The 24,221-nt window shown below is 38.3% G+C and overlaps 2 protein-coding genes across 4 annotated transcripts in view; both read right to left on the reverse strand.

Moving 5' to 3' along the window:
• The window catches only part of pals1a (protein associated with LIN7 1, MAGUK p55 family member a), a 35,964-nt gene extending 32,191 nt beyond the window's left edge, over nucleotides 1-3,773 (reverse strand). Inside the window, exon 1 of the mRNA XM_055172215.2 lies at nucleotides 3,616-3,773. The gene's annotated coding sequence lies outside the window, so the exon portion shown is untranslated. The remainder of the gene's footprint in view (nucleotides 1-3,615) is intronic.
• Nucleotides 3,774-4,723: 950 nt separating this feature from the next.
• The window catches only part of gphna (gephyrin a), a 110,109-nt gene continuing 90,611 nt past the window's right edge, over nucleotides 4,724-24,221 (reverse strand). For all 3 annotated transcript variants that reach the window (XM_073869640.1, XM_073869638.1, XM_073869639.1), the window contains 12 exons: nucleotides 23,511-23,603; nucleotides 21,083-21,138; nucleotides 20,205-20,324; nucleotides 19,950-20,008; nucleotides 16,736-16,889; nucleotides 16,531-16,652; nucleotides 16,235-16,322; nucleotides 15,623-15,696; nucleotides 11,612-11,676; nucleotides 8,520-8,623; nucleotides 8,337-8,433; nucleotides 4,724-6,147 (listed from right to left, as the gene is read on the reverse strand). In XM_073869640.1, coding sequence (XP_073725741.1) covers nucleotides 6,014-6,147; nucleotides 8,337-8,433; nucleotides 8,520-8,623; nucleotides 11,612-11,676; nucleotides 15,623-15,696; nucleotides 16,235-16,322; nucleotides 16,531-16,652; nucleotides 16,736-16,889; nucleotides 19,950-20,008; nucleotides 20,205-20,324; nucleotides 21,083-21,138; nucleotides 23,511-23,603 — 1,166 coding nt within the window. In that variant the 3' untranslated portion in view covers nucleotides 4,724-6,013. The remainder of the gene's footprint in view (nucleotides 6,148-8,336; nucleotides 8,434-8,519; nucleotides 8,624-11,611; nucleotides 11,677-15,622; nucleotides 15,697-16,234; nucleotides 16,323-16,530; nucleotides 16,653-16,735; nucleotides 16,890-19,949; nucleotides 20,009-20,204; nucleotides 20,325-21,082; nucleotides 21,139-23,510; nucleotides 23,604-24,221) is intronic.

Raw genomic sequence — 24,221 nt, forward strand, 5'->3', positions numbered from 1 at the left:
GCTATTAAAGCTAAAGTAGCCTCTATTTTTCTGTTCGGAAAAATTATCCAATCTTTAACTGGAAAAACATTATATGATCCAAACTGTGAGTTTTGGGACCCATTGAATCACTATTAAATGGTAAGTATATTCAGTGTGGAGATGAGCAGGCTTGGCTTGCATGGAAATGTTATGTTTTTGTGTTTGTTAAAAAAACAACAATAATAGCAGAGAAAACATTGTGGTCAGTGGCCCAATAGGCTTTGAATTAGCAAAATTTGGCCCGTGGTGAAGTGTTAATTTCGTTGACGAAGACGAAAAATATTCGTCAACGAACCTTTTTCACGGACGAAAACTAAATAAAAGTCAGATATGATGACGAAGACTGTAACGAAATATAACTGACACTTTAGTCAACGAATAAAAATAAGACGAAAATGTTGGGGCGGGATGAATGGAGAAGAGATCCAATCAGAGCTACTCATTTTGTGGGACAAGTTGGGAAGAAATCCAATCAGAGCGAATCTTTGAGGGTAGGTTGATCTACGCAGGCAGCAGAGGCATTTTAAAAAGCCGCGGCAAAGTTCCATTTTCAAAACAGGTTGTTTACATTATATTTAGTTGTACAGTCTTATTTACCCAGCTTTGGCTGATTTCAGTTGACTTCGCTCGTAAGCAACATGCTAACGTTTTGCGGTGCACCTGGTCCGAAGACATGTCTCATTAACAACAAAATTGTCAGAGCTAACGTCTAATCTGGTCACACTTCAAATATGACAACAAGACTGCCTGTAAAGACGACTCATCCAGAAATACATGCTAAGGTTATTTTATCAGATAAACCACTGTGTTTTCGCTAAACTTGGAATAACATTGAAACTAAAGGAATACATAAACCTCTGAACTGTATTGATTGTCTGAATTAATACGGAGTATAAATAATCAATGTCCTTAAATTGAATGAAATGTGTAACGTTACTATTATAGTAGATGTTGTGCTGTTACATGACTGGACAAAGTGCGTGCTTAAGTGCCTGTGTGTGTCTCTGTCTGTGTGTCTGTTCGCGTGTGTGTTTGTGTGTGCATGTCATTTAGGGAGAATGCATATCTTTTTCATGGACCATGTATATTTTTTGGGTAGAGCGGGCCTTATGCTTGTTTTAAGTTAGATTATTTTTTGTGAAAAAGCCACGTTCAGTTTTTTTGACATTAAGAATAAAATAAAATATGTGTTTTCTATAACAACCATTAAATCTGTGTCTGTATTGCATATTCAAACCATTCCATAACAACCTAAAAAAAACTTAAGACTAAGACTAAAAGATTTCAGATTACTAAAATAAGACTAAAACTAAATGGTGTGTTATTCAAAAGACTAAGACTAAGACTAAATCAGAATTTGCTGCCAAAATTAACACTGGTGATGAAAACTAATTGAGGAACCCTCGATCAGGAACTAATTGAGGAACCCACATCAGGAGCTAATTGAGGAACCCAATATCAGGAACTAATTATGGAACCAACCAACATCAGGAAACTTCAGTTAATATTTCAGAATCTGAAGTTTATAGATATTTCAGCTCAGTTAGAAGCAAATCTTTTTATGGATGACTGTAATTTGATTATTTTATGTGTTATTTGTGTTTTGCTAGATGTTTTTTCTCATAATTCTACATTAAAAGTAATGTCTTTTTGATTCGGGCTACTTGCATTCATTTCGGGCTACCAAAAACTCCCATGGTAGTATTAAACTACATCTTGTACAGGCTGACATCATAGAGCCAATGAAGGAACGTCTCGAATCCTGATGAGTAATCTGATTCTTGCGTATGTTGGAATTAACACCCTCTCTCACTACACTGAAAAACAACACCATGTCCCCATGAAAGATAGCTAGATCAACTCAACTGAAACAGATCCAAAATCCTGTATGATCTGTTATATGTGTATCCATGTAGTAAGGCAATACCTTTTCCATTACAGCATTTTATTTTTATAACCTTTATGGGCATGCAATGACAGGGAAAACAAGATTATAAAAGGAACTATGTAACAATAACATTTTTGCTAATATAATCAATAATCAGTATACAACAAATGACCTATTTTGGGTTAAATCATTTAAGTCCATGAACTAAGAGTAGAAAAGGTTATCTCCCAGCTGATACATGTTAGATAGACCTGCCTCTGAGCTGAATTATATCCCAGCATGCAGTGAAGAGTTATCTTTAAACAACACAGAGCTGCCAGCTAAATCACAGCTTGTGATTTGAGGAAATGATAAGACTGCAATTGTGCACCTTATGGAATGGTGAAAGCGAGCCTGTGCTGGGATTTTACTTTTGGTGACTTGGTAACATTTGAGAAATTACAAAAATGTTTACAATTCTAATACAAAGAAATAAATGTGTAGACAGTCATTACAAAAATGTATGTGTGTCAAATGTTGTCCTTGTATGCTTTTGCAAAATTAGATTCTGTTTAACCTGTTACTGACGTGACATACACCAATAACTAAATGAGTTGATTTTAAGGTATAAAAGTTATGCTAAATCAGTTTTGGGACGATGCAATATTAAACATGCAAAGTGCACACCTCTCATTCAGTATGGTGAGTGAACTTCTGCAGCTAGAAAACATATACGCAATAAGAGATCATCGCTGAATCTACCTCCTTTACTAGCACATTAAACTGTCAGATCCTTTTGCACGTGCCAAAAAGTGGGTTGATGAAATAAACTCGACCACTTAGCACATCAGGTTTTATATGCAAATAAACACTGTGTAAATGCCTTGTAAACACGCATACCAGTGAGTTAAGACACTGACACGCTCTTCATTCATGATACAGGATCCTCAATTCATTAATAAAACAAGAAAGATAAAAGTGTTACTTTTTAAAGACCTGTCTGGGCTGTGGGATACATTTACTTCACCTCCCAAGTAATTCACAGTCATAAAGTAAACTGATAACGCCCTTTCCATGTCAGCTTTGATCCCTAGTTTCCTACTAATCATTCCTGTGAGAATATCACATTTCTGCATTAAACCAACGACCATTCTCAAATGGTATCGGAAAACAATGCCACATTTGTGTCCAAATGGCTGTAATGAATTAAATGAACAATCAATAGTAGCCACATTTGTCGACTAAACAAACTTCCACACTATTTCAACAGGTTGTTTACGGTGATCGCTTTGTCAAATATCCGGTAGCTTCAATTCACAGTGACTTAATCCACAACGACAAGGTGTTTGTCTCGAAACCTAGTGAACTGCCAGCGTTGAACACAATTTGGGGGTATTTAACGCGCCAACGATGCTCACAAACGCAGGCTAGAAGATAGCCAGCTTAATATGTTATAGGGGCATCTGTTGTACGAGCTTGATATGTACTTTAAGAAAGAAATAGTGAAACGAAATATGTTAAACTTTTACAAACTGTCTACTGGACGTTTAAAAAGCTTTATTTGAGATATTTAATAGTGTGTTTTGCCGTTATTTGCATAGCTAACACGGCTAGCTCGTCACTTCCCGAAGTGCAGGGCAGCTTTTCTTTTCCAGGCAACCTGTTGCAAACACCACCTCCTCTGTATTTAACAACCAGAAACAACTTTAAACAAGCACGTAACTTACCTTTTTAGTCAGTTTTGCGAACCCTTTAGTCCAATAAGTGTATAAATACTTCCTAACTCGCTGTTTTGTTCACAGATACGGTGTTTTCATGTTGTGTGACGGGTCACTGCTGCTTGAGTCTCGGGACTGCGTGCGACTGTGACGAGAGTGGCTCGACAGCGCCTCTGGCAACCGAATAAGACGAAGCTTCTGATTGGACAGATCTGCCATGCTTAAACTCCACTGTCCAATCAGGCGTGGCTTTTCTTAGGACGGAGAATGGGATAAAGCTTCAGTTTCGATTATGAATCTCATCTAAATATTCGGATTATTAATGCATAGGCTTCCATAAACTGAACTGATCTATGTTCATGTTAATTTATACAATTCAGTATACACAAATTTTATTATAACTATGATAAATAATAACTTTAATAATAAACATTTAACAACTAATTAAATAGGATAGATACATTTTATAAAATTATTGATTATTATAATTTACTGTAAAAGGAGAACCCAAACTGTAAAAACATCAAGAACATTTATTAAAGGGACACTCCACTGTTTTGGAAATATTCTCATTTTCCAATTCCGCTAGAGTTAAATATGAGATTTTTAGCCGATCTCTGGGTCTGGTGGTACCACTTTTAGCATAGCTTACCACAATCCATTGAATCAGATTAGACCATTTAGCATTGCGCTCAAAAATAATAACCAAAGAGTTTCAATATATTCAAAACTTGACTCTTCTGTAGTTACATTGTGTACTAAGACCGACAGAAAATTAAAAGTTGCCATTTTCTAGGCAGATATGGCTAGAAACTATACTCTCATTCTGGTGTAATAATTAAAGGACTTTGCTGCTGTAACATGGCTGCCGGAGGCGCTATGATATTACGCAGCAGCTGAAAATAGTCCCCTTAGTAACTTTCAATAGCTAAAAGTGGTAGCGCCAGATCCAGAGATCTGCTGAATGGACTCCAAAAAACAGTAAAAATCAAATGTTTAACTCTAGGGGAGCTGGAAAATGAGTATTTTTCAAAAAAGAAAGTGGAGTGTACCTTTAATCATAATGGCACATCCATATTATTTATATGTTTGAAAATAAATGACAGATGAAGAGAACTAAAACTTGAATCAGCTTTGTGTTTATTTAAAAAAAGAAACTGAACCACGTTCTTTACATAATGATCAAGAATTTTAATTCTCGCATTTGATCAGTATTACAGAAAATGATATTATAGTACAGAGTTTTTCAATATCTTTTCAATACCTTAGTATATGCCTCAGTAGTGCTGGTCACTTATCTGTACAATGTCACTCTTGCATTTTTTTGACTGTACATTTTATGTAATTCGTTTAAAAAGGCTGTCAGCACTTAAATAAGCTGTGTCTTCATCTTAAAGAAATAAAAGTTTCCAGGAAGCTCAGCCTCTAGGAGTGGGCCGGGCGAGTTTAAATGTAAGGGTAGTGGGTAAAATAGAGAGTAATAAGGGCAGAGCTATGAGGGCGAGTTTATGATGAAGTCTGCTCCAGGCCAAGGTAGTCTACGGGTGCGTTTAAATAGCACAGAATTTACACAGACCCGTCAGAAGAAGTTTACTGACTGGTCATCGACTGCAAAAATGATGTTTCAAAATAAAGGATCTGTACAAAATCTGCATTACCCAGTAGCACCCATTGCCTTTCCAACGCCAAGTACTCACCCCCAAAGCCCTGGCTTTTGGCACTGCGCACATAAACACGACTCACAATTTAAACGACAAGCAAAGCGGTTTTGTAAACCCTTTATAAAGCATTATGAAGTCTTATGGAGCATATAATACTAAAGGGAAAGATAGCTGGGTCACCTTGGTGCACTTTGAGGAGAGATGAAAAGATCCACGCTTTTGTCATGGAACCAAAGGGGTCTCTGTTGTAGTTTAAGATTTTTTCATCCCTCAGTGACACATTTTCTACCGATGAGAAAATAAGCTTTCTGATGGATGTGTGAGAGGCGCCAACAGCTGTCTATTAAAATGCTACCGCTATCTATAAGTTCTAGCATTGAACACACAAAGCAATTGCAATGAAAGAGAACAAAGTTGCTTAATATGATAATATTCATCATTATATTAATAATCATAATAATTATAACAATATATTACAGAATAAATCTCTTATAGTTAATATATATATATATATTTTTCACTTTAAAAGGTATAATATTTTCTCTCTTTGAAATACTATGATGTCTTTGAAGTCATATTTTCATAAATTCACGTATTCGTCTTCATTTGAAACGTTGATTATACTGGATCAACTTTTTCCAAATCAATAAAAACTAGCTGTGCCGTTGCATATTACAGAATAGTAATGATATGTGGACATGCACCACTTTCTTGCTCTTCGCTTGGTCTGTCCCTTAAAGATGACATCATAGTCGCCCTATGACCATGACGTCCACAACTTCGCCTTTGTGCAGCTCCACGTATTGCTCTGTTTTCGGAGGCAACATCAGAAGGCCGTTGGCACTGCGCATGCTCATTAGCCGACTACTCATTTGGTTTCCTGCAAAACATGGAGAAACATGCTGTTAATATACTTATATTTACTATACTAATATACTTGCCATTCAGCAGATATTTTTAAAGGGACACTCCACTTTTTTTGAAAATATATATATATTTTTTAGTTCCCCTAGAATTAAACAGTTGATTTTTACCGTTTTGGGATCTATTCAGCCGATCTCCGGGTCTGGCGCTACCACTTTTAGCATAGCTTAGCATAATCCATTGAATCTGATTAGACCATTTAGCATCAAGCTCAAAAATAACCAAAGAGTTTTGATATTTTTCTATTTAAAACTTGCCTCTTCTGCAGTGGCGGTTCTACACGGAGGCCAAGGGTGGCCCGTGCCTCTGTAGACATGTCCCTGGCCACCCCTGTGGCCACCCCATGCTGACCAAATAAAAAAGTAGAAATTTATTTTGATTTTACACGCGAGCGCCAAAAGCGGAACTAATGCGACGCAGCGTTCTTCACGGGCAAATTAAAGCGGCGCACCCAACCACTGTAGCTGGCTGCGGGTGCTGCTCGGCGAGTGTCTCAATTCGTTCACAATCTCCCGATGTTGTGAATGTGTATGCAGGTTTGGGCACTGGTAAGGACTCTAGATGACTTGACATTGGGACACAGTTCACTTGTTCTCCTGTGACGTGGCTGCGTAAGCGCGGTGATCATTCACAGCTGTTACTCATCAACAACCGGTAAAACCAACATCTAGCTATCTTTTTAAAGTTTACACATTGTGAAAAGCGCTGTAATTATGCTCTTACATATACGTGCATAACATTGGAGTAATATAATTAAATGTTACATATAAAAATGTTTACAGTTTAAAATAAAAATTATTTTAAATATTGATTAGATTGTGGTCCCTAACTGTCTAGCAATGTGTGTTTATAAGTAAACTAAAACAAACGTTTGTCTTTATAAAAGTTTGCATTTCATAAAGTTTATTGAGTAGGCTCGCATGCTTTTCGGTTGGGGGGCTTTAGAAAAGACCCCGGCTCCCCTTTTGCACCTGCACTCACTCTTGTATTAAATAAATATTGATATGATTGTAAAGTAAAATAACGTTTACGGGGCAGTTTCCCGGAAAGGGATTAGACTAGTCCTAGTCTAAAATAAATGTAAGAGCTGTCCAAACTGAAAACAACTTGCAATGCCATATCTTAAAATACATCAGTGCCCTTTGTTTTGCTTCAAAATGCACACAAGTAATGTATTTAGTAAGGCATGTTTGTTAAAACTAGTTATATTTCCTAATTAAACTAAGGCCTAGTCCTATCTTAAACTAATTCCTGTAACCACCCCTATAATCTTTAAACATAATTTCTTGCCATTTTTATGTGCCCCTCTGGTAAAACACTGGCCCCTCCTTGGCCCCCCTAGTGAAATTTGTCTAGAACCGCCACTGCTCTTCTGTAGTTACATCGTGTACTTACACTGACAGAAAATCAAATATTGCTATAGGCAGATATGACTAGGAACCACACTCTCATTCTGGTGTAATAATCAAGGACCTTGCTGCAGCAACATGGCTGCAGCAGGCGCAATGATATTACGCAGTGCCCGAAAATAGTCCCCTGCTATTGAAAGTTACTAAGGGGACTATTTTCGGCTGCTGCGTAATATCACTGCGCCACCTGCAGCCATGTTACGGCAGCAAAGTCCTTGATTATTACTCCAAAATGAGAGTACTGTATAGTTCCTAGCCATATCCTAGCCGTGTCTTAGTACACAATGTAACTACAGAAGAGTCAAGTTTTAAATAGAAAAAAAATATCAAAACTCTGGTTATTTTTGAGTGAGATGCTAATGGTCTGATCAGATTCAATGGATTATGCTAAGCTATGCTAAAAGGGGTACAGCCAGACCCGGAGATCGGCTGAATGGATTCGGAAGCTGTGAAAATTGAATGTTTGACACTAGGGGAGCTGAAAAATGAGTATATTTTCAAAATAAATGGAGTGTCCCTTTAATTGTAAAACTATTTATGAAATTTCTGCTTGAGCAACATGGGTCAAAAGTGCTTTTAGGGATATAATGTTGATATTGATTTCGACTGCGATTTTTTCACCCCTTTTCCACCAACTGGGTTCCAAGTGTACGTGCTGGAGCAATTGGTCAATCCATACATACACATTTCAATCAAAGAAAAAAGCATTAGCATTTTATCAACCACATTTGTATACCTGTGCTCTGTGCCCAGGGCAGTGGTTCCTGGTGATGCCACGTCAGTATACAGCGATGATACTCCGGACGTGGATCCAACTTTACATCACAGGACAGCTGCAGAGAAATGGGAGCAATAATGATGAGATCCCAGCACAACAGGTGCATAATGTACGGGACACTGAGATGTGCAGTTTGCGTACCCTGGCTTTTATGATGGTGGGTCTTGGATCCAAAATCCCCTGCATCTTTCTTAATGCAGGGATGACAAAAAGATTACAGGTTACAACAGCTGACACTGGGTTACCTGAGAGAGACAACAAAAATGACTGTTGAGGTGACTGTGTAGGTACAGAGTTTAAGGCTTTGGGATGGAGGTCTGGGGCAGAATGTCTGTACAAAAATTCAAAACAGTTGTGGATCATCTAATGTAGGTGCAGGTGTGAATGTATTTGCTAAGAGTGTTTTTGCAGATTAACTCGAGTCTTTCTAAAAAAAAGGGGATCTGGGTTATGGCTATTCTAACTGTATGACTTCAGGAGTTCACAAAATTAAGATCAAGGAAATAAATTAGGTTTTCTTTTCAATAGCATGTTATTGTAGGTAAAAATCATTTCCCCCCGATTTCACAGACAAGACTTAAGCCTAGTACTAGACAAATGGTGCCCTTCCACTGCACGGCACCCCACGCTTTGGTTTGATTTAGTTTGGGTCGGGTCAGCTCACTTTTGGGAGCTTATCCATTGGGCGCACTACGTAGTACCTGATACTTTTTTTAGTACCACCTTGGTTGGGGTTTCGAGCGATTCATGCTGATACCAAACGTGACGCGAAAACATCATAGATCACCGATTCGTCTGTGAGAATCGTCACTACCAGTGTCATCGCTATAATGTAAAGATTAGCTTTACTTAGTGCTAGCTAGCTTGCGCTGTCTCGAGCAAACATGTTGTCATCTGTACTCTGCTATAAGATCCCAAACTCCCTTTTAGCAATGAATAACATCCACAAGTTGAGAACCAGGAAAACCATAACAGTTTTTTTCAAGGCTTGCAGTTTGTAGCGGCACATTCGCATTATATGTGTATATGCAACTTAAATGAGGTTCAGTGGAGCGCGTTGACTGACAAAGCCATCTGTGTTTGTACAGAAACTGTCATGTGATACAGAGGTAGTGATAAACACGATGTTAAAACATCTTTGTGGTGGTCTATTTTAATTTTGTGACGGACTGAGAAATAAATGAATGTATGGGGATGTTAAGCATTCCAACAACGCTCTCATTTGTACGATACAGCAGCAGGCAGTGCAAATATAACGATACGCCTATAATCCCTCCCACTAAACTCGATTGAAAAGCTAACAAAGCCAACCAAGTGAGGTGAGCTGACCCGACCTGACTCAAACCAAACCGTGGGGTACTATGCAATGGAAAAGTGCCATAAAGCACATATTTGAGCCATCTCAACTGAAAATAATCGTAAAATATGCCAACAATTTTTCCCAAGATACACACCAGTAATGTCTTTTTTAAGGCATGTTCAAAACAGATGCTTAAACATCTTAATTTAACTAAAGGGCTCATTATACTTCTGTGTATAGCCTACGCAGGTTCGTAGGCTACGCGTCAGTTTTTATTAATACTTCTGCATTGTTGTTCGTGTCGACGTGCAATTACACATGTAGACCGCTAGTAGGCAGTATCCACGCGTGTAACCCATAATAACAGAGGAACAGTTGAAGTCGTAAGTGGAAGTCCGTATGAGGAAATGCAATGCAGACATTATTGACCTGAGTTGTAGAAGACCAATCACATTGGGACGCTGTTACATTTTGGGAGCGAGGCACAGCAGGCTATGCCATAGGCTACTGCCTACATTCGCGTATCTGCATAGGCTCCACTGTACAATCGACGCAGAAGTATAAAGCCCACTTAAGTCCTAGTCCTGGCTTTAGCTAAGCCTTGTCTGTGAAACCAGGCCTTCAAATAAAAAAAAAACAATTACGCATCTGGCGGACACTTATTGCAAGCGACTTACAGTACAGTGCATTCAAGCTGTATATTTAATCAGTGTGTGTGTTCCTTGGGATTGAACCCATGACCCTTTGCACTGCTAACGCAATGCTTTAACAGTAAAGTTACAAGACAAGGCAAGCTAAGCATCCCTTTCTATTTTGTTGTGCTATATCTAGCTGTTTTTGAACACATGAACATATTTTGTGTGAAAGCCCTATAAGTCTCCTCTTTGATAAGGTGTACCCCACACTACAGAAATTAGACATGGTACAACAGTGTGTCAGGTACAAAGCTGCCCTTCAACACATCAACAGGAAGGAAAGACTGAAAGCAAAAGGAGGACATGAGGAGAAATAGGGTAGGAATTTCTGACAAACAGCAGTTTCAAGAAACTAAGCCACATCACAGTACACAAACAGCAGGCTTGGGGTCACCACAGAACTAGCAGCTACAAGTAGAGCCATAAACTCGAAAGAAATAAAAAGCACAAAGCTTTTCTCTCAGAAAACAGAACAGAAAGCGTCACAGTTGATGATCAAAAATTAGTTTTTGCTGATGAGTTCCATTCTATTGTGTTTGAGATGTTGTTAGATTAGTCAAGGCTTTTCATGGTTTGGGATCTCAAGTCTGCCATAATTTTAAAACGCAAAGAGATTTTAATTTCAATATTGTTCTGGTTCAGAAAACCAGTTAATAATGGTTTGGGGTCCATTTCCGTTTTCTGAGCTCAGGCTGAAGACAGGGCTTATTTTCTTGAATTAAAAGCACCTACTTCCACGTGTGGGAGGGGGCGCGGGAAGTCTGCTGGCCTCGATGTCACTCAAGGGCGCAGCCTCCAGTAGAGTCGCCCCCGTGTCTCTGTAGGTGAAATTACCTTTAAAGGGGAATATAAAAATTGCCACTGTCACCTCTGCCTCAACTACCTGGGCTCTGAAGGTACAAGGTGGGAGCACAGTGGGCTTGGGGGCAAGCTTGGAAGACGAAAGACATGGACCAAATGTGTGGGGCTCATGTGTACAGGTAGTGAAGACTGCGGGCTGATACAGTACCAGTACCATTTCATGGTATGGGGACCATTTAGACATCTGGCCTGAAGGTGGGACTTAATAGTAAAGTATGATAATATATTAATGCGAGAAAACCTGTTTTTTGTGTGTGATCAGTGTTTCAGTTTCAGGAGTAGGTAAGAAAGACACTTTCTGCCAGTCAAAACAAAACTGTGCCATTCATTCATATACACAGACACACAGAACTAGTACAAAACACAGCACAAAATACCTGGAAGGGCAAAGATCAGTTTTCTGGCACCGTCAATGTCTAAGGTGGCAAATGTAGTAGGCAAACTGCAAATAAAAGAGAAGAAAGCACATCAATGTTTATTTTTTCATATTCTAGATTGCTCTTATCTCAGACTCCACATTCAAAGATGAATCATGGAGAGTCTGATCCACATTAGGCCTCTGCATGTATGGGCAGCAACTGGATATGATGTCACAAAGTGTTGCTTTTTTATTCACACACCATGGATTCCGACCAAGCCACAATCTTCCAGTCTCACGGAGGTGACTTAAACTGCAGTTCATTGAATTTCCAACTTTAAAGCAATAATAACAATAAATGCTTTTGGTATAAAGCTATTTATTTGAATTTTTTTAGGGTGAATTTTTTTATTTCATCCATCTGAATTACATTAAGCCTTAAATTTCTGTATAATTAAGGGCATGGCCACTTGAGTGACAGGTGGATTGCCTCTGCTGTGGTTTCATCAATTAGGCACCTCAGCCCACCCACATTACGCCTCTTTGCCTATTTTTGGTTATCTGGGATTGACGCGCTGTGACTCGCTGCCATGATAGCGACACCAGATCCACCCACTTTTTCAAAAATGCTTCTCAGAAACCTATGGGTGACATCACAGAAAGATATTTCATATTTACAAGACGTGGAATTGATATGAATTGGGGTCAATAGCCCCCACTTCCAGTAAAGAGAGCCAATTGTCAAACATTAACAGAAGGACATCCTCTGGCGGAGGGACTTGCGTGTTTTCCAGAAAGTTCTTCAATCAACACTTAAATCAATACAATTTTTAAGTTTAATCAATTTGAAATTACAATTCATTTAAACTTTCTTGACTAGTAAGGAGTTGCAATAAATTATAAAAAATAAGTAAAAATAACTTAAGCTAATTCAACTTTATTTTTAGCCTGGCTAACACCAGACCAGTCTCAGAGAATGAGACGTGGCCCGGGAACCACATGTTCATTTTCTTGTATTTGAGGCGTGGTTTACGAATGCCCAGAGTCGTTTATTGGGCGCTATGAATGTCTATCAAATGCGTCTGTACGTAGCTCATAGCCAATCGGTGTGTCGCATAGACGTCGTCATCGTCTTGCTGCTCCCTCCCCCTTCTGTGATTGGGTCCCTAATTCAGGCAAAAATTTTGGCCATGGTTTCCATGCTAGACTTGCAGTGTGAACAAATTTGTGCGCAAGGCAGCATGGGGAAACCCAGGCTACTTTATTTTTATAATTTACAGCAACTTCTCACTCATCAAGAAAGTTGTCTAGTCAACATGTTTTTTCTATTCCATTTATACAACAATAAATAAACAAGTGGGCGTGTCTAACTGACGTGAGACTAACCATGATGATGAAACAAGGAAAAAGATAACACATAGATCAAGTCCAACCACAAATAAATCCCCAAGCAGGAAAAGAGCTTATAATTAAAATAGGTGCAACATCTGTGGTCTGGACATGTTTGGGTTTCTATGCAGGCTATATTACTTGTATATAACTACATATTGTTACCAGGAAATAAAATTACTCAAAAAATGAAACAGGTTTTTTGCTCATACTGTCCTACTTTAATCTCGTCTTGTCTGTAGAAACTCACAGAAACTGCTGCACCATTATTTGTTTAAGCTAGCATGTTGCACAATGGTCTATTCCACTAACATACTGTAATCAATTTAAGATTAACCAGCTATTAAATGTTCAGTGGTTGTTCACTTCACAACGGGTAACCATGTGGTTCTTACCGAAATAAGCTACACTACCGGTCAAAAGTTTTGATACACTCACTCATTCTTCATATCGTTTTTTTTTACAGAATAATAATAAACTCTTATGCCAAATTATGGCATAAAACAAATGTGACTGTGGGATTTATGTTGGTGACTGAAATCCAAAATAAATCAAAACGCTGTTATATTTTATTGTATCATCTGATGTGCAGTCACCCTTTGCCTAGAAATTGCAAAAAGCTTCTTGAAGTTTCACCTAAGGATGAATTTTAAAGAATATTGAAGGAGTTCACATTTAATCTGGGCTCTTATTGGCTGCTTTTGCTTCAATATTCAGTCTAAATGATCTATTTCAAAATTAATATTTTAAAATAAAATTGTAGTTTTCTAATAACTGAAATTAATCTGTTTGGAATAGCTATATTTTTGTCTACGAAAGTAGTTTCAAGCATTTAACCATACAATTTTTAAGATCATAGTTAACATTTCAGTAAGGTGTTTCAAACATGTTGACAGATATATATTAGTGATATTTGACTGTGTATTTTAGTGATGCACCGAAAGGAAAATTCTTGGCTGCTATTCATTTTCCTAATTATTTTGCCAATTTTATCACCCATTGCACAAGTTACATTTTCAGAATTACCTTTTTTACAATATTTATTTCACATAATTTAACAATAAACATTTTATAACATTCCAGCAGACATTATAGGGCCTTTATACACCAGGTCACTTCTCTGATCGGAACTGATTTATTAAAACTGTCCCATTTACATTCAATGAGTTTTTGCTAAACGGATATTAATCTTATCTTCTATTTTCCTGCACAAAATGCAATAACATATTAATTACTTCAACTCAAGAAACTTGCAACGATGCTTAATACTGGGGTATAGTCTATTTTATAGGTGTACGCAAACGTAAGCGCACTGTCGAACGCACAGCTGTTGCTTCTAATTTTTGCAAGAAAAGGCAGTACTTATGTTGAACAGTAGGGGTGTGCAAAAAAATCGATTCACATTTGAATCGCGATTCAAGCTTTGCCGATTCAGAATCGATTCATAGAATTCCAAAAATCGATTCATAATTTTTTTTTTTTTTAATGACGTGTTACTATTGTCCTGAAATGAGTTTATCTCAGTATTCCCATAGATGGCGCTGCGTCGTATTCACACTGACGCCCGCACACTGACGCCCGCACACTCTTGTCACAGTCTTTCCTACACATTGCTGCTGCAGCGCTGCCCAGTTATATTAACAAGTGCCCAAGTATATCTGGCATCAAATTTTGTCTTTTTTGTTTTTACGTGATCATGACACTCTTTAATAATGACATTTTGTGTGCGACATGAGGAGTTCGGTATGCGTTCACGTGCTCTTTGTTTCTCAATAAATTGGGATGCGACAAGCTCGTGTCACATTGTATCCTTCATGTTTCTGAACTTGAGCAGAGTTTTAACATTAGAGAACTTGACGGAGCACCCGCGGCCCGTATGGTTCCGGGTTTGTATTTGAAATTGTCAGTCGGGTCCGGGTCAGTCATAGTTAAATTACTTCGGGTCCAAAGTCTGATTAATATTATGTATAAAACCTGCCGAGTTCAGACTGTATGATTTTCAAACTAGTCGGGTCACCTGTGGTTTCGCACTGCGTGATTATCTGGGGAAGGGTTCAGTCGCTGCATGGCGACAGGGGTTTCATACTGCATGACTTTACCGTAAGAAGAATCGCCGATAACTTTTTCCCGGTCCGCAAACTACGTCTCACAACCAAACGCACGTGAGAAGTGACGCGAAGGAAACAACGCGAGGTCACGCGTGCAAGACCGGAGTTCTCACGTGAGACTGGGATTATTATTAAAAATGGTCACCCGCAAGAAGTTTACCCTACAAATTGCATGTGCGCTCATTTGCAGCAGAAAGAAGAAGAAATAAAAATTATGAAGGAGGAAATGTTTTAAGAGACTCCTCCCCGAACTTCCAGCTGTCCTGTATGTTGCTCTCTCATTGGATGTAGGTCATCGCCGATGTTATTGTCAGTCAAAACACATTTCACATGGCATGAGTTTGAATCACCGACCGGTCCAGATATTTAGCATGCCAAATATTTCAAGGGTGTCGGTGACTTGTCGGCGATCCTCTCAGAACGCGTCTTTTATAATTCACACTGTGTGATTGTCACTCGCGTGCACAAGCATCGATTTGCCTGTGATTTCGGGCATTTGTCGGCGATTTCTCGGCGATTTCTCGGCGACTTACCCTGGTTTCATAAAAACTCTGCCAAAGTGGATCTGAGCATGGAGGTCTATATCCAGTACTTGCTTCAGATAGTCCTGTAGGGAAAAAGAGACCGTAGTGGTGAGTGTGTGTATTTGGGTTTCTCCTCTCATGCAGGACAACACATCTACTCCAGCCTGTCCAACAGTACTATGCAATGAAGTGATACATAGAGTAATTCAAGATCTCTGATAAATAGAGCAGAAAAATCCAGAGCAGCAGAGGGTCGAAGCAATGCTGGGCAAAAACCCAAAACAAAAGGTCAAGTTATCAAGTGATGCTTCATAGTAAGAAACAACACTGAAAGGAAACACAAGATGGCAGTACAACATATTGTGACCTTCGACTGGAGTTCTTAAAGGGAAAGTTCACTCAAAAATGAAAGTTCAGTCATCATTTCATCATCAAACCTGTATGAGTTTCCTTCTTCTGTTGAATACAAAAGAAGATATATCAAAATATCTTTTGTATTTAACAGAAGAAAATACTAGACAAACCAGATCTTATTCCTCCTTTGATTAGCTTTAAGACTGAGCAGGTGACTTTTCATATATGATAGTTCTTCATAAACTATAGCAACTCCAATCAACTTACCTTCTCACCCATGGACACGCCCCCTGATGTGATGATGACATCGGCACGACTGATACCTTCATTGAGGGCATTCAGTAGGTCGTCTGGGCTGCAGGGGGAATCGGAAATGGCAATTACACACAAAATACTGGCATATTGGTAGAGTAACACAAATAGGTGGCCTGCAGTACGTACTGTATGATTATTGCCAGAGTAAATTTAAAAGGGTAGTCATTACATGTTCACATTCTTAATGATTAAGACAAAGGCAGTGTTGACTCTGTGGTATGTGTGTGGTGAGAGGGTGTGATGCTAACTTGTCTCCGACGATGCCGAGGTTGATAGTGGGGTAGCCATGCTCCTGGATGGTGGCCAACAGTGTGGATCGGTTACTGTCCCTGATTTTTCCTGGGTGTAGGTCATCCTCCGGATTTAACAACTGCAACACACCCGGACACATTCAAACAAGCAATGGTAAAGCCACACAGGACAAAGAAGATAAAGACAAACAGAGTGTTGTACCTCATTGCCGGTAGACATGACTGCTACAACTGGGAATTTCTGCACCTCCACTTCTGTGACTCCTACAGTGGCCAGTAGCCCAATCTCAGATGGACCCATGTGAGTGCCCTTAGCCAGTACGCACTCCCCTCGCTTTATATCATGCCCTATAGGCCTGTGTGTGCCAGACAGGAGAGCAGAAACGAAACACATGGAATAGATAAAACATGGATTGAAGGGAAATCTTTTACAACAAATAACAAAAATGTGGCAACATGTTCAAAAAATAGTTCTGGTGCAAAAAAAATGGGCATGGATGAGTTTTGTTTATGTTGCAATGGGCATACATTTCCATATAACTATTATCACCATATTACCATATTAGTATTATTACATCTATGTCTGTTTTTCACAGAATTTAACGGATTAATACTATCAAATTGTTAAAAAGTAACTGGTAACACTTTATAACAAGGTTGTATTAGTAAACATTTGTAAATGCATTACCATAAACAAACAAAGAACAATATAGTTTTATTAATTATTGTTAATGTTAATACAGTTATTTATGCTAGTTCATGTGCAATGACTAATGTTACAACTTAAAATGCTTGATTTTATAAATTTAATAGTAAATTCTGAAATTAACTAATATTAATAAATGCATTAGAAGTATTGTTTACTGTTAGATCATGTTAGCTAATCCATTAACTAATTGTTAACAAATACAACCTTATTGTAAAGTGTTACAGCGTCATTTTTTAAAGGTGCCAAAGAATGCAGTGATACATTGGGCCCTATTTTACCGATCTAAGCGCATGGTCTAAAGTGCATGGCTTAAAAGGGTGTGTCCGCATCCACTTTTGCTAATTTAATGATATGAAAAATGTTTTGTAGCGCAGCCTAAAAGGGTTGTTCCTATTCTCGTAATGCGTAATGGGTGCGTTTTGGGCGTAACGTGCAATAAACCAATGAGTGTCTCATCTCCCATCCCCTTTAAAAGGCAGTTGCGCTCGCGCCATGCCGATCCCTATTTAAATGGCGGAATTTGTAAACTAAAAATCTAAACGGAGGAAGAAGACCACCAGTTTAAAATTGATGTTAAAAAATTGTGTTGTGTTCATTTGTATTGAAATTTTTTTGGTTCTCTTTAAAAGTCGTTTTCTTTCAGTCATGGAAGTAAAATTAGCAGGCTTTTAATTGCTGTAAATGGAAGGATAGCCTACATGATCAGTGTAATCTCAAAGAATAATTTACAAATATGTAAGAAAAGATTTGTACTTTAAAAATACTTTATTTGTAAAAAACAAGAGATAAAGAATTTACAAACGTGTGGAGAGCCAAAGAGTTTCAGCACTCGGACAACGCCGTGAGTGTTTTGAAAAGCATTACTTAAAAAAGGTTCTCATGTCACCATATCTAGAGGTACAAAATCATATACAATAAACCCGTGGGGTAGCATTTAAAAAAAAAAAGTTTCAAAATAAATGCAATATTTGCATTTGTTTAAAGCAAAACATTCAATTACTTACCAGGCTACAGGCGAATCAGCTCTTTACGCCTTCTAACGTCTCAAAATCGGTCCTCATTTATGTCCAAAAAAACTCAATAATAATCTTTTACATTTTAACCCTTTAAATCTTATATTTAAAAATGTTTGTGTGTGTAATGTTGCGTTAACGCCAGTCGTGGTAGAGGCGTCAAGCGTGAGTGATTTCAACGTTAAGTCAATGTAAAGACGCTTTGACGCGAATTGAGCGTTGCCACGAATTGAGCGTTGCCGCGGGAAATGCGCAGGTTAAAACATCTGAACTTTGATGGAAAAATGCACCACGTTAACCAGTAAGAAGCTTGCTCTAGTAGTGACGTGATTACAGGAAGCGAGTGGAGTTGCAGAAGCCCCTCCCATGACAGGTATTTCTGCGTGAATGTCTTGATATCTAGAATTTCAAGCGCGGCTTTCAAGCACGAATGAAGCGAGTACACTCAAAATGTTAAAGCGTCCAACTACGCGCGGTAGACGCGAATTTGACGCCTCAAAATGCATCTGGTGTGAACCCACAGTAATAAGCAAACCACGTTGTCGTCCTGTTTATAGGCGCATTTTAATAATGTGCACTTTAAATAACAAAAACAGTATTGCACAATTGACTTTAGACTAGGTTTTAGTTGATCAATGGCGTAGTCTATTTTAGTTGCCTCAAAATAGCAAAGCGCCAACAATGCACCTGAACACACATCGTTTTCAGACCAGCACGCCAATGGGTGCAAATGCATTTGCTATTTAAACAACGTGATGATAGACGTAAAAAAAAACTGCGCCAGGCTGAAACTAGCAAAAAACACTTGCGTCGCGCATTGGGACGGGTTTATGATAGGGCCCAATATGTTACATTGTTCTCTGATATCTTCATAGAAATGGTCTATTACTACTTTATTTGAAAGGGTCATGAATAAAATGTTGAGCTCTTCTCTGATTGGCTGTTTCTAAGAGCAGCTTATTTGAGTAGCTCTGTGTGTGTGTAAACAGACCATATGTTTGAGCCTGTATCAGATGAAGACAAAGAATTTGAGGAACAAACAATTATTCGGAGATTGTTAATGGATGTTTCAGAGTGATACGTTTGTGTTTTTTGTCATTATCGACCTCCAAAACATAACTGTAATGTCAATAGTAGAACTTGGCAGCCTAAACGCTAGCATATAGCATTAACTAGCATATAACACTAACTCAGCAGTCACATATTTGTTTTTAGCATTGTTATTAATTTAAGGTTGGGGCGTGTATCTCGAGTGTTACGTCACAGTTGGTGTTATGTTGAGATTGGCCTATTTCCAGCGGTCTTTTGCATGCATGAGGATTACATAAGAAAGAGGAAACAATCGCGCTTGAGGCTCTTATTATTCATCTATGATTCATCTATACAGTTTTACATTTTACGGCACCTTTAAATAATTTTTTAAAGCTATTTTAAAAATGATTGCTGCTTGGTTTAGAAAAATACACACATACAGTATCAAGCAGAATAGCATTCACGAGAGAAAAAAGTCACAATTTATTATTATAAAAAGCCATTTTAGTTTCCCTCACTTAACAATGAAAAAATAGCTTTATTTAGTTATAGATTTCTAGTACAGCTACTTGGCAACAGTGCAAAATTGAAAAAATGAAATAAACTTGAAATGAACTGAATTTATGCTTTATGGAAAACAGATCATAAATAACGTCTCCAACCTGATGTCTTGTCCTGGACGTGCCTGAACCAAGATCCTCACCTCCAGCTCCTCTGTACCCTATAATTCATATGTGTATTTAAATTAAAACCTAGAAATATTTTTTTGAAATTTTATGACTAAAGTAAGAGTTGCACATGACATCCCCTTTATTTGATATCTAGGTAAATGAATGAGGTGGGTTATTGTAGCTACAGTATAGTCTGGTGACAAAATCGCAAGAGAGATTGTGGCAAAAAAGTGTGATAAACGTACCATCTTCAGACTCTCGTAGCAGTTCTGTGTCTTCTACTTGCACGACGGCATCTGCACCACATGGGATAGGAGCACCTGTTGTTACCCTCATCACCTGCCCCGGCATGACTGTGAGACTTGGCTACAAACACAAAGACACCAGCTTACTTATCCCAGAACATAATAACAGTATATATATATATATATATATATATATATATATATATATATATATATATATATATATATATATATATATATATATATATATATATATATATATATATATATATATATATATATATATATATATATAAACATTATATTATCAGATAAAACAACAGTATGACACGCAGGCAAACATGCACGCGTTTGCTAGATGAACATTCTTTTTTTTAAAGTTAAACATGTTATAAAACACCTAACATGGCCTTACCAATAGGTATTTTTCATGTTCACTGTATTTGTGAGCAAATTTACATAAATTCGGCCTTTACAAGTAATGCCAATACACACTGTTCTTTATCTGTGTCAGCTATGAGATCTGGGGTGCTGAATGGCTCTCTGCTCTACATGACCAAAGGGGAACCCTCTTTCTCTTTTTTTCTCTCTCTCTCTCTCGCTTTGTGTGTGTGTGTTCGCGCGTGTGTGTGTGTGTGTGTGTGTGTGTGTGTGTGTGTGTGTGTGTGTGTGTGTGTGTGTGTGTGTGTGTGTGTGATTAAAGCATGGTCACTGGGTTTGAGTTGTCTTGTCATCCGAGTACACAAAACTCCTGCAGTGCAGAGGTATTTCCAGTGTGCGAGTGTGCATGTGGGAATTAACATCAGGTTTTAGGGCACATGAGAGTGGATGAACTAATGTGTGTCAGAAAAAGCATTAACATATTTTAGTTAAGCTCACCTGCTCCCCAGCCTGAGACTCCCCGATGATAAAACGATCCCCAGGGCCATCGGCAGCTGAGAGACAGGAAAAACATAACCGTGAATTAATCAACCCTCTTAGATATACTAAAGTTTAACTTTCAACGTAAGGATTACCATCTTTGTGATGGTAATAAGGTAAAATTATTGCTACTGCATTTAATTATTAAGAGAATTATGATAAACTAATAATATGTTAAAAAGACCATAATTTCAACCGTCACTGGTGGAAGTGCACATGCATATGGATTCACCAGTATATAAAACTGGAAGTGCATGATGTAACATACATTATACAGTATTTCATGCTGTAACACTCTTCTTAACTTCAACTTAACCATAACAATCAACTTAACCATTTATTCTGAACTGTCTTTCCATGGCTTGCCATCCACTTAACACAATGCAGGCGTTTTTAGTAATAAAATTAGAAAAACTGTCATTGGGAGAAACTTAAACAATGCTGAATAAATTCCCAAACCTGAATAAATTGCATAAAATGAATGATAAAAATAAATTTGTGATGTGCCATAAGTTGTGGTCTTGACCGGTCTTGAAACAAAATTCCGAGTCCTCTTTGTCTGAGACCTTGACGAGACTGAGTTAAAATGCGGTCGCTTCCAAGACGAGAAAAGACCTTTAAAAAGTGGTCTTGAGACCGGTCTTTAGGCCGAGACCGGTCTCGAGAACTACAACACTATCGGTTACATCATTGACCACGTTTACATGCACACCATTAATGCGATTATTTCCAATAATGCGAGTAAGGTCTTAATCGCAGTAAGATGTTTACATGACTGGAGCTAACCTCTTCACTCCGGTTTACATGCAGTTTTTATTTTCAGATTATTCACACATAGCCCAATGCAGAGCACAAATGATGAACTCACATATGGTCCACTGTTTTAATGTACTTGCGTTAAATGACAAACACGTTGTTATAGATTCATTATCCGGTGCCGTGATGAAGATATAAATATGAAAGTGCCTGTAAAGGGCGTTCACATTATATAAAAATATAGTTTTAAAAATCTTTTATATTAAAGATAATATCAGAGCTCACACAACAACTATAGCGATAGCGATTTTGGCACATGATGAACGATTAACAATTGACAGACAATCAAATCTATTTGAACTTGAAGTGCACGCGCACTTAAAATGCAGTAGAAAGCTCATTCATTGCTGAGGTTATAACATAAAATTACCTCAGGTATCCAGAGCTGATGCAGTTGTTGCTGTGAAATTTTTCTACCACACTGACTACGCCAAAAGGTAAGATATTATTACACAAACTACTACATTCATTGTTCAGTTACGCGAAACGCAGCGAGTTGAGGACATCTGGTTTCCCGCTGTGTAAATGCAACAACAGCATACATTCAGTGACATGTAAACAATTGCAAAAAAGTTTTTATTACAAGAAATATCCAATATTAGGTAATGCCGCGCTTGTTGAGCGAATTAGCATGAAGTTATTATCATTATGATGTGGTCACTAATATATTTATCGTTATAATTATCGTTATAATGTCCCTTAAAGCTTTTATACACTGCTGTCGTGTTATTTGAGCTGTTTCTGAATGAAGGCAGACTGCTGACAGCGAGTCGTGTTGGCAGAATTCATGTAAAACTTCCTAATGTCAAGTTTAAAACGAATTTGTGCTTAAGGTGCGTGACTAAAACACACGTGCACTTAATTAGTTGCGGTATAAATGCGATTAAAGCATTTACATGGACGCATACTGCGATTATAAACGGCGTACGCCACCTCTTTTAATGCGACTATACTTACTGCGATTTTGAGCTTAATCGCATTATTTTTTTCGAATTATTGCGTTTACATGAGGTAAAGTATAATCGCAGTATTGACAAAATCCCATTATAATCGCATTATTAGGGTGCATGTAAACGCGGCCATTGTTCTGCTCCTAAGTCTCTGAAAAAGCAGAAAGACACTAAAAAGAAAATCTCTAGCCAAGAACCTGCTTCAACACCTGCACCATTTCAGTGCAAAAAGCTAAATGAGACCTTATACCAGTGGTTTCCAACTTTTTTCACTTCAAGGTCCCCTAGTTGCCCACAACAATATTTGAAGGCCCTCCACTCACCATTGATTCGCGGGTCGCGGTCTGCGGACACCCGCGTTACGAGTCATCCAAAAATATTTTAAATGATATTCAAGTCGCGGTCGGTTGGGTCGTTTGGAATAAAGATCCCAATTAACTATTTTAAACAATTACTACTTTAGGAAGCGGGTCGGGTACAATATATATATATATTTTTTACAGTGTTGTTTTGTCCAATTTTTTTATAATTTTAAGTCATCTTAAGGCCCCCTTGGAAATCTGCCCCCTGGGCCCCAACCCCCTGGTTGGGAAACACTGCCTTATACAATACCATCTCACCTCGTACAGCGTAGCCATCTTTAACTGATGCTGGGAAAGGTGGCAGGTTGTCTTTGGCGTAGACGTCCTGAGCCAAAACGCGGCCCATTCCATCTACAAAAACAAAAATGATAAAGTTTTAATGTGATTGCAAATACTGCTCCAATACACAAACATGATTGTATTTGGCACTAGGAGTGTATGAATCGGAGGCCGGCAAACGCTGCATGAGAAAGCAAACGTAGGCATGCGGCCACATGGATGATGAGAGCAGGAATGGAGTAAAGTGGAGATGAACGTGAGGAGATGATGCAGGCTCCCAATGAAAAGATGGGTGCGAGTGTGCCATTTCCTCCGAGCACCAAACACACACAGTCACGTACACAGCCTGAGATCTCTGGAGCGAGCAACAAGCGGCCACCCACACGTGAAAAGAAGAATAAAAACAGACAGAGAGAAAAGAGAAAGAAAAGAGCCAGAAGGAAAGAGAGAGAGACAGAGAGCAAAGGCGCTTGTGTAGAGATAAAGAATGAGAATAAGACAGGGCGAGCGAGCTGATGCTAATGAGGCCTCTGCTCTGTTGGAGACTGATTAGAAAAGACTTATTTCTCTAAAACAGCACATCTGACGAGGCTCTAAATATAGCGAGTGTCTGGAATGGGAGATCAAACAGATGGGTACGGTGTTATCTACACACAGCGATGAGTACACAACCTCGCATCACTGACAGCG

This window comes from Misgurnus anguillicaudatus, chromosome 7 (assembly GCF_027580225.2).
Source record: "Misgurnus anguillicaudatus chromosome 7, ASM2758022v2, whole genome shotgun sequence".
NCBI classification, from domain to species: domain Eukaryota; kingdom Metazoa; phylum Chordata; class Actinopteri; order Cypriniformes; family Cobitidae; genus Misgurnus; species Misgurnus anguillicaudatus.